This window comes from Taudactylus pleione, unplaced genomic scaffold (genome assembly GCF_031769625.1).
Source record: "Taudactylus pleione unplaced genomic scaffold, aTauple2 ptg000130l, whole genome shotgun sequence".
Classification (NCBI taxonomy): Eukaryota; Metazoa; Chordata; class Amphibia; order Anura; family Myobatrachidae; genus Taudactylus; species Taudactylus pleione.
In genome coordinates, this window is record NW_028284532.1 from 4,200,195 (window position 1) to 4,216,083 (window position 15,889).

A 15,889-nucleotide genomic window follows, 5' to 3' on the forward strand; every position below is an offset into this window, starting at 1 on the left:
CTAGGTCCGGATGTAGAGATGGACCCTGAGACAACAGGTCTACTCTAGAGGAAGTTGAAGAGGTATCTGGGCCAAGCCAGAGCTATTAACAGCCTCCTGTCTGAACTTTTGAAGAACTCGAGGAAGCAGGGATATTAGAGGGAAGAGATATGCCAAATGGAAGTTCCATTTCACTGACAATGCGTCTATGAAGGCCTTGTCTGGGTCACTTGTCCTGGCTCCATAAACAGGAAGTTTGTTGTTGTGTCTCGAGGCCATGAGATCCACTTCCGGAAGACCTCATTTGTCCACCAGAAGCTGAAAGACTTCTTTTGCATGCACATCGTGATGGCTGAGGAAGTCTGCTTCCCAATTGAGAATCCCAGGAATGAACACTGCGGAGATGGCTGGGAAATTGCGTTCGGCCAATGTGAGAAAGTGGGACACTTCTGTCATTGCTGACTAACTTTGAGTAACCCCTTGGTGATTGAGGAAGGCCACAGCCGTGGCGTTGTTGGACTGTACTTGTACTGGCCTGCTTTGGTCTGAGCCAGAGTGAGAGCTCTGTAGATGGCTCGAAGTTCCAAGACATTGATTGGCAACACTGCTTCGACTGGGGACCATCGGCCCTGGAACGAGTGCTGGCCGGTTACTGCGCCCTACCCTCGGAGGCTTGCGTCCGTGGTGAGAAGAGCCTAGTCCGGGATCAAAAAGGGACAACCCTTGTTCAAATGGGATGTCTGTAGCCACCAGACTAGGGACAGGCGAACCTCTGGGCGGAGGCTCATCGTCTGGGCCCTGAGCAGATGGGGTAACTCGTTCCACCTGGAGAGGATCAGGTGTTGTAGAGGCCTTGAGTGAAACTAGGCGAACTCCACCTTGTCGAAGGTGGACACCATTGATCCCAAGGGCTGCATTGCAGAGTGAATTGATACTCTGAGATTGTGGAGCAGTCTGTGTAGTCTGTGCTGTATTGCTGAAATCTTGTCTTGCATCTTGGTAAAGATCCGAGGGGCCGTTGAAAGGCTGAACGGCAAAGCCTGTTGCTGTAGTATAGCAAACCGTAAATATTATTGTTGAGAAGGCACTATAGCTACATGTAGGTAAATGTCCTGAATGTCTATAGATACCATAAAATCTCCAGGCTCCATGGCTAGGATAATAAAGCGGAGGGTTTCCATACGAAACCTGGGCACCCTGACAAACTTGTTCAGAGATTTGAGGTTGAGGATAGGCCGATGAGACCCATTGGGCTTCTGAACTAGGAAAAGGGTAGAATAATAGCCCTTGCCCCATTGAGAGGAGGGGACCAAAATTATTACTCCTGAATTCAGTAAGGACTGAATGGCTTTTTGGAGCAGCAGGGCCTTGGTTGGGTCCGATGGAGGTCATATGCAAAAAAACTGCTGGGGGGGGGGAGGGGGGTCGCTTCAGGAATGAGACGGCGCATCCGTGGGAGACCACTTCCCTTTACCCTGAGCAGGACTTACAAGATACCAAAGTAGGAGCAGCAGCATCAGCCTGCTTGTTATTCTTTCCTCTGCCACACATAGCCACAAGAATAATAAAATACACAGTATGTAGTATGCCTCCAGTATGTGTAATATGGCACAGTGTAGTGTGCAACCACGCTATATAGTATGTGATAGCCCTCACAATTATATAGGAGATGTGAGGTACAATGAACCCCCTATACCTTACTATGTCAAGGTATAGTAGAATAAAGGGGAAGGTATAAGCTGACAGTACGGAAAGTCGAGCTCAGTACTAGCACAAGTCACATACAAATGCAGAAAAAAAAACACTATATATCTGCAATTGGCACTACAATCAACTACACAGATCGCAGTGGCTGGTAGGATATAGTGCTGTATAACCTGGCCTGTGGGAGAGGTAGGGAGACTGGACCCAGTGCTTCCCGAAGGCCTGTGAAGCAGAAAATGACTGCCACGCGTGTCTGAGGGGGCGGAGGGTGAGGGAGGAGCAGCTCAGGGAACAGCTAGACTGCAGTGGAATGCCGTCCTGAGCTGGGGGAAGGGCTGCAGAGAGAGCGCCTTCTCCCCGTGCTGACATTAACCACCGGGTCCCCTGGCCTCTAAAAATGCCCTGCGCCATTATATTAACGCCTCGGTGGTCTAGTGGAGTCGTGGGCTGCCAGTGTCCACATCAGCGCCTCCAGTCCTTCTCTTGAGACCGGAAGTTAGAGTGCGTAAAGATGTGAGCCGTCCGCCTTACCTGTCCCCTGGATTCTGGGCTGCAGTCTGGGGAGCCTGCTAGCTAGTCCCCCCCCAGATAACCCACCGAGAGTACCTAGCCGGGGCTTGGTGTCACGGCGCCGTGGATGGGTGCTGGAGCAGCAGTTCAGTCTGTTGCTGCTGCTAAGTAGTAAAAACACTAGAAATAAAAATATATCATAAAAATAAGCTTGGGCTGCTTGAAGCAGTCCCACTGTTAAAAATGCTAGTATGCCTATTTATAAGTTATATCCGTAGTGTGATTATCTGAACTGGGCTCAGGACTTGCCAATTAATGACAGTTTTGACGTTAATAATGTCCGGGTGACTTAGTGTTGTGGATTAGGGATAACAGTCTGTAATTGGGGCTAATCTAACCTCCAGTATGATGATCACCTGTATGAACTGAAGTAAAGCCTTCAATATTGCAGAGTACGAGACCAGTTGGCGGCTATAGACCTTACCAGCTTCTGGTCTAATCAAAGCCGCTGGATGCCTGTGCGCAGCTTCTAGTGCTCCTGGCCAGATACACTGTCTGTGGCTGTGACCTCTCTGAAGTCCTGGTCACTGTAACACCACTCGGAGCCAGTGGGCAGCCTATAAACTGTGGCCCAGCTAAAGTGGGCGTGCTCGTGCAGAGGCGGGTCCTTTCTTTGCTAGAGCCTCCGCTGTGGGAGGCGAAACGCGTCAGTCCTGCATCTATATTGGATCCCCTATTGCATCGGTCACTTGTGATGCCCTCTAACAGCTTACTCGGATTGCTGTGATTTCCTTAAACAAACCTATTTACATGGAGCCGCATGTGGGAGCGGATGTGCTTCTATCCAATGCCAGTCAGACGAAGCGGTGCTGCTGCAGCAGGTGGCTACGTTTCTCCATACTTATGTGGCCACCAAATCGCACTGTTTATTCTGGGACTGTGTGCATAGCTGGACATACTGGTAATAATATCCAGCGTGCGTGTCAGATATCTGACTTTTGGGACACTTTGTTCCTTATGTTTGGACTTTCACAAAAAGATTTAGCTAAAAGGAAAAATCACATGTCTAGTGGACTAGACATGTGTCTAGAGACATTTGTTGCATAGGGATTTCAGTACAATATTTATTTAGAAGTAATAAATATATAAATTCTAACATGGAAGCTGAACTCATGAACTTGGATATTTTATAATGTTATTTTTACACGTATTATCTTTGTAGACATTGATCTTACATATTAATATTTGAAAAATAGATTTCATTGTCACTGCGTCCTGATCACAATTTCTGCCCTACCAAGGATACGCATTTCTTCATTTATAGATAAGCGCTGTTGTACATTTTTGTCGTTTAAACTTGTTTGCTGCCATCTTCTCCCTCTCTACACTCCTCCACCATCAGTTTTTGTAATTGCACATGGAGTAGGGCTAGTATACATGTTCAGTTTACTATCCTGTTCAATGAACAGTACATATAGGTGGCAATAACAGGGAAAACCGTACAGGAGGAAAAGGGAAATGTACTGGGAATAGCAAACATGGAAACGGTCTCTCTTCTAATTGACAAAAAGTACAGATGTGTCCTGCTACATCTTTGATGTGTACGCAGCAAATCGCGCCACACATGGCACAAGGTGTGTGTCCACGAACGGATACGCGAACTGCGTTCGCACCAGCATCGCCATAGGAATGCATGGTGCGATCGCAGTGCGCATCATAGCGTAGCGTATGCTGCTGCAGGTAATTGCACAGCACGCTGTGTGCGCATGTTTGTAGTGCGATCGGCAAAGATGTAGCAGGATACATCTGTCACCCAATGTTGGTAAGTGTTCCAATCCTACCATATATTATAAATATCCTGGTAGTGGACTTGGGCCCTCATTCAGAGCCGTACGCTCTGAGCAGAGCGCACGCTCTGAATGAGGGCCGGCCTCCATTTTCATGGAGCGTCCTCCTGGACGCTCGTATAGCTGTGGGTCACCACCCACAGGCTATACGAGCGTGCATTGTGATGGTCGCAATGGTCAAGACCATCGCGACCATCGAATTTGCGAGCCGGAGCCTGCGGTTGAGGTTTTCAACCGCAAGCTCCGGAGTGATTTTGGCTCTATCAGAGCCAAAATCACTCCCACTGACATCACTAGTGATGTCAGTGGGCCGGCTTCTGACGGGAGGCGTTCCCGTGGGAACGCCCCCGTCAGGGAGGCACGCCCCCGGCACGCCCACCAAAGGGGGCGTGCTGTCAATCAACATTGACAGCACGCCCCCTTTGATCGGACACAACGAGCGAAGGACTTTCCTTCGCTCGTCGCGTCTGGCGCATGCGCACGACGGAGCTCCCTCCGTCGTGCGCATGCTCAGTCCATAACATCGACCCACTTGCGAGCGGACAGCCGCTCGCGAGTGGGTCTGAATCAGGCCCTTGGTTAGTCAGTGGTGCTCTCCAGAGTCATATGTATTATCAATAGGAAACTGGACTCTATGTGGGGGCACGCTTAAGAGAAATAGATCTTATAAAATATAACTTTTAATCAAATACTCATTAAAACATTAGAGCATTATTAAAAACAAAAATCAGTGTTGCGTCTGATAATATCAGTCCATATTACATCAATAGTATTATTGTCAAGAGTGAAAATATATTCACAGGATAAAATTCAATCAAAATAACTTATCGCTATAATATAAACTATGGCAATACACTTACCTGGGGTTGGGTATGGGATCCCTCTACCTGTGCAGATACCATATCCTTAAATGCTACCTCGGTGTACTCCTGTACAATATATAGTATGTGAGGATAATATGAGATATGGTAAGAACTTACCCTTGTTATCTCTATTTCTACGAAGTCCATAGGGTTCCACAGGATACCTTGGGGTATAGGTGTGACGTCGGTCGTCGGGCACCATAGAATTAAGCTTTTCAGCCTCCCAGGATGCACTAGGGTCCCCCTCCAATACCCCGCCCCCGAGCCAAGGCACCTCAGTTAGTTATCAAGCCATAGACAAGAGGAGGAGAAGGAAGAGAGAGAAAAAAGATCTGGACACATACAAGAATCACATTCTCACCAGAGGGAGACGGAAAACCGGTGACCAGAGCAAAGCCCATCTGCATCACAGGTGCGACAGGGCGGGAGTCCTGTGGAACCATATGGACTTCGTAGAAATAGAGATAACAAGGGTAAGTTCTTACCATATCTCATATTTTCTACTTCAGGGTCCATAGGGTATCCACAGGATACCTTGGGGATGTCCCAAAGCAGTATCCTTTAAGGGTGGGGACGCTCCTGTGCAGAAAGGAGAATCCGCCGCCCGAAGGAAGCATCCTGAGAGGCGAAGGTGTCAAACCTGTAATACCTCACGAAGGTATGGACAGAAGACCACGTAGCAGCCTTGCAGATCTGGACTGCAGAGGCACCACGTCGAGCTGCCCACGAAGGACCCACAGACCTAGTGGAATGAGCCTTCAGAGAAGGAGGAACCGGTAGGCCTTCATGAAGATAAGCTTCAGAAATAGCCATACGGATCCAGGCTGCCAAAGTTTGCTTTGAAGCAGGCCAACCCTTTTTACGGAAGCCATAGAGGACAAACAAAGCGTCCGACTTCCTAAACGAAGAAGTGCGGTCAACATAAGTCCTTAAGGCCCGCACAACATCCAAAGAGGCCTCACCCACGGAAAGACCCGGTGAGTTAAAGGCCGGAACAACGATTTCCTCGTTAACATGAAACTGGGAAACAACTTTGGGAAGAAACTCGGACCGAGTGCGGAGCACTGCCCTGTTCCCATGAAAAACCAAGAAAGGGGGTCTACAAGAAAGAGCCCCTAAATCAGAAACACGTCTGGCCGAAGCAATAGCCAGAAGGAAAACAGTCTTAGCTGTTAGCCATTTAAGATCCACTGAGCCCAGTGGTTCAAACGGCGGTCCTTGGAGAGCCCTCAGGACCACAGCCAAATCCCAAGGCGCCACAGGTGGAACAAAGGGCGGCTGAATGCGGAGAACACCTTGCATAAAGGTGCGACATCCGGGATTGTAGCAATCCTACGGTGAAACCAGACAGATAGGGCCGAAAACCTGTACCTTCAAAGAAGCAAGGCGAAGCCCATGATCTAGTCCCGCTTGCAGGAAGGCGAGAATCCGAGACAGACGAAACTCCCGCGGTGCATAACCTCTCGGTCGACACCACTGGAAGAACGTATGCCACACGCGATGGTATATCCTCGCGGAAGACGGTTTCCGAGCTCGCAACATGGTACGCACCAGAGCTGGAAAACCCCCGGGACCTCAGCATGGCCGTCTCAACAGCCACGCCGTCAAAGACAGCCGAGTCAGGTCCGGGTGAAGACAAGGACCCTGAGACAGAAGGTCCGGTCGTAGCGGCAACCGCAGAGGACTGTCCACGGACAGACCCTGAAGGTCTGAGAACCAGTGCCGTCTGGGCCACGCGGGAGCTATCAACAGGAGCGTCCCTCCTTCCTGTTTGAATTTCCGGATTACCCGTGGAAGAAGGGAGACCGGAGGGAACAGGTATGCGAACCGGAACGTCCACCGGACGGACAGAGCATCCACCAGAGACGCCCCTTCGTCTCTTGTGCGAGACCCGTACACCGGCAACTTGTTGTTGTGCCGGGACGCCATGAGGTCGATCTCTGGAAGACCCCACCTGTCCACCAGCAGTTGAAAAACGTCCGGGTGCAGGGACCATTCCCCCGGATGAACGTCCTGGCGACTTAGAAAGTCCGCCTCCCAATTGAGCACTCCCAGGATGAAGACCACTGATATGGCCGGAAGATTGCGCTCCGCCCAAACCAGGATCCGAGAGACCTCTACGAGAGCCGCCCGACTGCGAGTTCCTCCTTGCCTGTTTATGTAGGCCACGGTGGTAGCGTTGTCCGACTGGACCTGCACCGGGTGACCCTGGAGAAACCGATGTGCCTGCTGGAGAGCATTGAAGACCGCACAGAGTTCCAAGATATTTATTGGAAGCTCCGCTTCTGTCGGCGTCCACCTGCCCTGGAACAAGTGTGGACCCGAAACTGCTCCCCAGCCCCGAAGACTGGCGTCCGTTGTCAACAGGACCCAATTTGGAACCCAGAACGGACGTCCCTTGTTGAGGTGGGTCGTCTGTAACCACCAAGCAAGGGACAGGCGAACCTCCGGGGTGATCACAATCGTCTGGGACTTCAGAGACTGAGGCAGCCCGTTCCACTTGGACAGGTTCAGGTGCTGCAGAGGTCTGGAGTGAAACTGGGCGAATTCCACCATGTCGAACACCGACACCATGGAGCCCAGTAACCTCATCGCCGAGTGTAGGGACACCCGGCGGCTGTGCAGACAACTGCGCACCCTTGACTGTAAAGCAGAGATCTTGTCCTCTGTCACGAAGATCCTTTGCTGTCCCGAGTCCAATAAGGCTCCAAGATGCAGAATCCTCCGAGACGGGATTAGAGTGGACTTCTGCCAGTTGATTAGCCAGCCGTGCCGTTGCAGCAGTGCAATGGTCAGGTCCAAGTGGCGTAACAGGAGCTCTGGAGATCCTGCCACCAATAACAGGTTGTCCAAGTACGGCAACATGCGGACTCCCTGCAGCCGCAGAGAAGCCGCCATGACCACCATCACCTTGGTGAAAACACGTGGTGCTGTCGCCAGGCCAAAAGGTAACGCCCGAAACTGGAAGTGGTCGCTGCGGATTGCAAACCTGAGGAACTGTTGATGGCGCAAAAGAATAGGGACATGCAGGTAAGCGTCCTGTATGTCCAATGACACCATGTAGTCCCCAGGTTCCAGCGCCAGAATGATGGACCGTAGGGTCTCCATCCGAAACCCGCAAAGACTTGTTGAGTGCTTTGAGGTTGAGAATCGGACGATACGACCCATTGGGTTTCTGTACCAAAAAAAGATTTGAATAGAAACCCTGGCCCCTCTGGGAGAATGGAACGGCACTATAACTCCAGCCTGGAGCATAGTGTGCAATACCTTCCGCAGCTCCGTAGCCTTGTTCCGGTCTGAAGGTAGACCCGTGGTGAAGAATCGCGCCGGGGGTCTGTGCCGGAAGGAGAGGGCGTACCCGTGGGAGACCACTTCGAGAACCCAAGTGTCTGTCGTAATGGCCGACCAACACTTGGCGAACTGCAGCAGCCGGCCTCCCACCCTGGGATCCCCCAAAGGGAGGCCCGGACCGTCAGGCCGCAGGCTTGTCATCTGGCTTGGGGGCCGGACGTCTGGTACTCCATGCCTGCTTCCGGGCTTGGACGATTTCTTAGGGCCAGCCTGTCGAGGAAACGACTGTGGTTTGGGCCTGCCCTGGGCCCTAGATGACCGAAAGGACGATGGTCCAGAACCAGAAGGAGCAGCGGCCGACGGGAGACAAGCCGATTTGGCTGCCGCCAGCGTGGCCACAATCTTATCCAGATCCGGACCGAAGAGAACTTCTCCGGTAAACGGCAACGCCTCCAGACCCTTTTTGGAATCTGCGTCCGCCTTCTAGGATCGCAGCCACAAGGTGCGACGAGCAGCCACCGCTGCTGAAGAAATTCTAGACACCAGAGTACTAATGTCTAGGGCCGTCTCGTTGATATAAGTGGCCGAATCACGGAGATTACCAATCAACTCCGCCTGTTCGGCCGGACAGTCAGAATCAAAAGAAGCCTCTAATGAATCCGCCCAGCGCTCCATCGCTCTGGCAACCCAGCAAATGGCCATAGCCGGCCGTGCTGCCCCCCCCCCCGCAAGGGAATAAGCAGACTTCAGGCAGATCTCCACCTTGCGGTCCGTAGCATCCTTAAGGGAGGACATGGATGGCATCGTCAATGAGGCACTACGGACAAGACGGGTCACGTGAGAATCCACCTGTGGAGGGGATTCCCACTTTGCAAAATAATTATCCGCGAACGGATAAGCCACCGCCAGGCGTCTCTGCGGCTGGTATCTTTTGCCAGGCTGTTTCCACGCCTCCTCTAAATGGTCCACTAACTGACCCGAAAGAGGAAAGACTGTGGCATCGCCCTTCACATCTTTGAAAAAGGCATACTTAGATTTAGCCGCTGGGGGAACTTCGTCCTCAATCACCAAGGCTGTGCGGACCGCCCGAATAAGTCCAGGAATATATACTTTGGACTTAGCATCAGCGTCCTTAGTGTGGAGAGGTTCCTGATCGTAAGGATCTAGAATCTCCCCATCATCAGACGTCCCCTCGTCATCCTCATAAGGAGCCGACAGAGACGCCACCGGCCGTTTATGCGGCCGCATCACAGACTCCCCTTGCAACACATCCGACAAGTGCTGTACAGAACTCGTCAGGGAGTTAACCCACGCTGGCTCCTGAGAAACCGGGAGCGGGGAAATAGGGAGACTGTGGGGTACCACCAATTGTCGTGGGAAACCCTGCATGGGTGACGACACCACTGACTGCTGGGACAAACCCATCGGTGTAAACGTGGGCTGCGGAGCTAACTGGCCCACTAAGGCTGTAAGCGCCTGAGCGAAACAAGCCCTGGGCGGCTCCTGTACCGGTGCTGTAACCGTAAGCGGCCGTGCCATGGACAAACACTGCCGGCAAAGGCCCTCCGCACTACCCTCCCCCTCCGCTAACGGTACTTTACACATAGTACACTGTAGCCGGAGAGGAAAATCACTTTCAGACATTATGGCACCAAGTATGTGACCCCTCTCACCAATTATATAGTAAATAGGCGAGAGACCACCCTGCAGCACCGCACCGCAAGGGCTTAGCGAAAGAACAGGGACAGAATAAAGCTGACAGCTTAGAAGAAAAGTTACAGGCAGCAGCGCTAGCACAGTCACATACAATGCAAAGAAAATCAATTCCTGCACTAACAGCGTTGATGACTCAACTACGCAGACACAGGGCCTGGTAGGACACAGCGCTGCATACACAGACCTGACCACAGCGGAGGAGAGGTATGCAGGGGGACCCAGACCACGATGCTTCCTTCCAGGCTTCCAGCAGCGTTCACCATGCGTTCAGAAGAAGATGGCCGCCGAGGAGCAGAGAGGAGACTGGCCTGGGGGAGGAGCGCTGCCACAGGACCAGTCGGCAGCGTGCAGAGAGGGCTGTGTGCAGCGGGGGAGGCGCCGGCTGTGAGACAGGGAAGGCGCGCTCCCCTGGCATGCATTTAACCCCTGGGACGCCGCAGCGCTACCGCTCTGCTGCGGTCCGCTGTCCCAGGGGGTAGTGGAAGCGCAGGTTGGTCGCCTGGCTCCACGCTGCAGCCAGTCCCCAGGGAGCCCCCTGCCTGGGGACTTAGGACCATGTGACCAGCGGGGACCCACCGCGGGACCCCGCTGCTTACCTTTGTCCCCCTTGAATCCGGCCATGGTCCGGAACATCTGGGGTCACCGCTAGCTGTGACCCCAGATGCTCACCAGTATCCCCGGATCGGTACCGGCGTTCTGGTACCGGCGGGGGTGTAGGGAAGACAGCATGGACGTCAGGACTGACTGTCCATGCTGTACATCCAGATGTGCAGCCACAGCTGCATAGAAGAAAGCTTCAGGGGCTCTTCTAGCCCCCACTCCGACAGGTGCACCCGACTCCGGCCGGGCACCAAACTAAACTGAGGTGCCTTGGCTCAGGGGCGGGGTATAGGAGGGGGACCCTAGTGCATCCTGGGAGGCTGAAAAGCTTAACTCTATGGTGCCCAGCGACTGACGTCACACCTATACCCCAAGGTATCCTGTGGATACCCTATGGACCCTGAAGTAGAAAGATAGATAGACAGACAGACAGACAGACGTGTGTGCGTGTGTGTGTATATGAGTGTTTAGGATCACTCCTTGATTGAAAAAAGTACAAGAGCATATAGCACATAAGCAGATAGAAAAACAAACAGACAAACTTTTAAATAGTTTTTCTAGTTTTCAATAACCATTACATGCAGAATATACACTTGATCCAACTTGTTCAACAGTGTGCATGTAATTCCACATTCAATCTACTTTACAGTTTAATTTGTAATCATCTCAATCCCCTCTTGTATAGAAACCATGGCTTAATACATAGCCAAACTGTTCATGATCTCCCATATGCAGGGGCGTTTCTAGTGAGGAGGGGGCCCGTGTGCAGTCTCCATCACGGGTCCCCTCCTCTCCGTTTGGCAGCCGGCAGCGCTCTGAGCTGTACGCAGCCAGTGCCGAAGTTATAGACTCTGGGCACTAGAGTGTGCCCAGAGTCTATAGCAGAGTGTGCCCAGAGTCTATAGCGCATGCACAGGTCACCAGGAAAATAGCAGCTGCGGCCATTTTCCAGACAATTTTACAGCGCCGGACCCCTGCGCCCACGTGGGACTCTGGAGAGGTAAGTATATTATGGGTGAAGGGTCTGGACCCAGGGGCCCGTCACCCTGCACCCATTATAGATACGCCCCTGCCCATATGCCGTAACACTTTATAGGTAGAATAATTCAACTTATAAGTGAGCAGAACAGAGTATTGGATAGTCCAGTGCATTAATAAGCTTCCCTGTTTATGCTGTTTACTATTTTGTAGGGACAGTGAATAATAAATGAGAGAGCAGGGAGTCTGCAATGCAGTGAAGAAATAGGAGGGAGGCATCAAGCTGAGGAGTGTCGTGGCCATCATCCCTGCCACGCTTGGCAGTAAGTACAGTAGGTATACACCACTTACCTGCTGAGAGGTAAATACTGATGATGTAATATGGGATGATATTGTTAGATGCAACATTGATTTTTGTTTTTAGTAGTGCTCTAAAGTATTTCATTAAAAATTATATTTTATTAGATCTAGTTCTCTCAAGTGTGCCCCCACAGAGTTCTTTTCTCTCTCCTAGTTTCCTACTGGCTTTATATGGCACCATGTTCCACCTGTTTTGCTGGTCGATGTTTTCCAAGCTTTGCTGATATAATTTTGTATCGCATGACTCCTGGATGACTGTCATATTGGTGTGCAGTTTTGTCTGATCATACCCTCCCCTAGGGGCAGCTGTGGATCGACCCAAGGCATCTCAGTGTCCCCCAGATGGATTCAGAGAAATGGATTTAATGGTAAATACCAAAAATCCTGGGAAAAAGAACGTGTTTTGGAGATGGCCTGTAGAAATCTTGAGTTGGATTACTTGGGGGACAGGTTGGAATCTTCACGTTTAAAATGGTTGACTGCACAGACAGAGTGGACTGATCATTTCACAGATAGAATGAACCGTAGACTGTTATTCCGTTCTCATTTATATTATATGCAGGCTGACAGAACTGGTAGTTTTTTGGCACACTTGGTTCAAGCTGATCGTCCTGCTGCTGTTGTCTCGGAACTAATTGGGCCTGAGGGTTCTATGGTCACATCTACACAAGATATTGCAGAGGTTTTTAGTTTATTTTATAAAAACTTATATCAAACACAGTTGACTGAGGACGTGAATGCTTTGTCATTATATGTTGCTTCTGCTAGGCTTCCAAATTTGTCATCCGAGGCTCGGGCGTATTTAGATGCCCCGTTGACCCTGGAGGAGGTAGATGCTGCGATTAGTTCCTTTCCCGGTAACAAGGCACCCGGATCTGATGGGATTCCCATGGAGATATATATAAAAAACATGCTCGTATCTTTGTTCCAAGACTTTTAGATCTGTTTAATGGGCTCTATGAAGATAATTTGTTCTCTCCATCTATATCTGAAGGCATAATTGTTGTGCTCCCTAAACCCGGGAAGGACCCTAGATACCCTGATTCCTATAGGCCAATTTCTCTAATTCCCATAGATGCCAAAATTTTGGCTAAGATCCTTTCTATTCGGCTAAACACTGTTATTACTTCGATTGTTCACCCAGACCAATCAGGATTTATGCCAGGCAAGTCGACGTCGGAGAACATTAGAAGGCTGCACACTCACTTACAGGCCTCCCATGGCGAAGAATCGTCCTCTGTTATTGTGTCATTAGATGCTGCAAAAGCATTTGACTCTGTGGAGTGGCCCTTTCTGTGGGAGGTCATGTTATGTTTTGAGTTTGGGCCGGTGTTCTTGAAATGGGTAAAGCTTATGTATGCGAACCTTACTGCCAGGGTGTCAGTGAATGGGTTTATCTCCCCATCCTTCCCCCTGTCTCGGGGCACAAGACAGGGTTGCCCCTTGTCCCCAACCCTGTTTGCATTGGCTATTGAGCCGTTAGCCTGTATTATACATTCTCACCATGATATTATAGGTCTACAATTGGGTAATAGAATGGACAAAGTTTCCTTATATGCAGATGATTTATTACTTTTTTTGTCTGACTATGTAACAGCTATGCCTGTGGTTCTTCAAGTCATAGAACAATTTGGTATTTTTTCTGGTCTTAAGATAAACTGGGACAAATCATCTATCCTTCCTCTGAGGGGGTTGTATCCGACTGTTCCCATTGTCACTCTCCCTCTCTGTTGGGTAAATAAATTTAAATATTTAGGTATCTGGATAACTAATTCCCCAAAGGACTATATAGTATTGAATGTTGAGCCCCTGTTTGTCTACTTAAAGGGAAAACTTCAGTCCTGGCGCCGGCTCCCTCTTACCGTTACTGGTAGAATTAACTTAATAAAGATGGTGGTGCAACCAAAATTTGTGTACGTTTTGCAGCATTCTCCTGTTTTTATTACAGATACATTGTTTAGGCGTTTGAATAGTCTTCTTTCTTCATTGGTCTGGGTGAATCGTCGACCACGTATTCAATTGGCAGCTCTGACCCGATCTAGGTCTGGGGGAGGTTTGGCTCTTCCAAATTTTACATTTTATTATTATGCGGCGCAGATGGCACATATACGGTTATGGCTTCAAGATGACTCCCCTAATGCCCTGCACGTTTTGTTGGTTTCTCAGATTTTCCCTAACTTTACACCATTGCAGGTCTTGCTTGCGGGTAGAATTATACAGAAAGGCCCTCCCCTGTTGATGCAAGCTATTAAGATATGGAAATTGGTATCTAGTATTCTACAGTTTACGGGATTAGATCCAGACACTTCTCTATGTAGTTATCGTATATTACCTGAACTGGCCTCTTTACAGCTTGAGGTGACATTGGGTTCTAACGGTGTAACTACATTGGGTCATTTATATGACACTTCAATTCTTAAATCATTTGCACAACTCCAAGAAGCTCATCATCTCCCTCAATCATATTTCTATAGATATTTACAATTACGGCATGCTCTCTCGGCTCAATTTTCAGATGGCCCTCCTCTAATTCAAATATCCCCATTGAAGTCATTCCTTTTATCTTTAGGTCCCCGGAAGACGCTTTCTTACTTATACTCCTATATATTGTCTTCTTATCATAAGGATAGTTTACCACATCTTAGATCAAAGTGGGAGAGAGATATTGGCCTTATAAGTGATGCGGAATGGGATAATGCTCTAGAAGCTCCTCGCATTTCCACAACTTCTATAAGATTTCAACAGATTCAACTGTTTATTTTACACCGTACCTATTTAACTCCTGTTCGTTTGCTGAGATTTGGGGGGAGAGCATCTGACATATGCCCTAAGTGTAAAATTAGTAGCGGTACTTTCTGGCACCTTCTATGGGATTGTCCGGTGGTTAGCACTTTTTGGAATAAGGTTCTGAGAGTTTTGTCCAATACAGGTATTGCTCCCACTTTAGCTATGCCATTGACGTGCTGTTTAGGCTCTATGGACGATGAGGTAGTGGACAGATATCTTAAACAATACATTGTCAATATGTGTACACTAGCTAAGGTATGTGTGGCTCGGTCGTGGATGGCTCCTACAGGACCAGATTATAATGCTTGGCTGTCCTTGGTCCGTACCACTGTTGAACATGAAAAACATGTGTTTATTTGTCGCAAAGCTGAGAAGAAGTATGAACGAATCTGGAGCAGTTGGCTTAAATCCTGTTATGCCCGTGCATTGCCTAATGATTGACCGGTATATTATTGTTAGGATAATTAGGTAGATTATTACTTTGTTGGAGGTAATGTGCTGTGTGATAAGTTGAGAATTTGTTGGGATCTAGTTGATTTTGCCAATTTTTCAGGTGTTATTTTTGACAATATTCCAATATTTGTATAGTGTGGTATTTTTTTTTATATATATGTTTTATGTGTATGTGTATATATATTTTGTTTGGTTATTTGTTAATGTATTTCTATAAACCAATAAAAATTTACTCAATTTAAAAAAAAAAATACCAAAAATCCTCTTATCACAGTAGATGTTCACCATAAATCTTCTAAATGTAAAATAAAACTCAAAATATAGTTTTTACAGCACAGGGTAGTTACCTTTGAGAACTTGCTCCACGTTACAATACTATCCTCTTTAGGTACCGTGCCTTTCAAAAAAAGAAACATAAAAAAATATTTCTTTAATTTCACCACATAAATAATTGCAGGTTCCATATGAAGTTCAAAAACAACTATTTAAAAGAACTGAAAGGGGACATTTATGAAACTACATTCTAGCATTAGTCCAACATTATCAGTATCTGTTTTTATAGCTGAAATCTATTTTTTTTTTTTAAATAAAATTTGGAAATTGAAACGCTCTGAACATTGTTGATGTGGTCAGTGCCCACCCAAAATTTTCCATTAGATGATCGGCTTCGTTAGTAGTTAAAATGTAAAATTTGCAGCACTGTTTAAAGTATCCATAACTGTAAGACATACTAAACCTAAACCTACCAATGGTGAGTGCTATGTAAATAAATTGTATAAGAAATCACAGAAAAAAACATTC

General features: G+C 48.6%; 1 protein-coding gene across 4 annotated transcripts in view; it reads right to left on the reverse strand.

Annotated features, from left to right (window-relative positions):
* The window catches only part of LOC148523517 (signal transducer and activator of transcription 1-alpha/beta-like), a 130,008-nt gene that overhangs the window by 18,042 nt on the left and 96,077 nt on the right, over positions 1-15,889 (reverse strand). For 3 of the 4 annotated variants that reach the window (XM_088473103.1, XM_088473104.1, XM_088473106.1), the window contains 2 exons: positions 15,436-15,485; positions 4,901-4,969 (listed from right to left, as the gene is read on the reverse strand). In XM_088473103.1, the coding sequence (XP_088329229.1) occupies positions 4,901-4,969; positions 15,436-15,485 (119 nt within the window). The remainder of the gene's footprint in view (positions 1-4,900; positions 4,970-15,435; positions 15,486-15,889) is intronic. The other variant, XM_088473105.1, reaches the window with a different exon arrangement.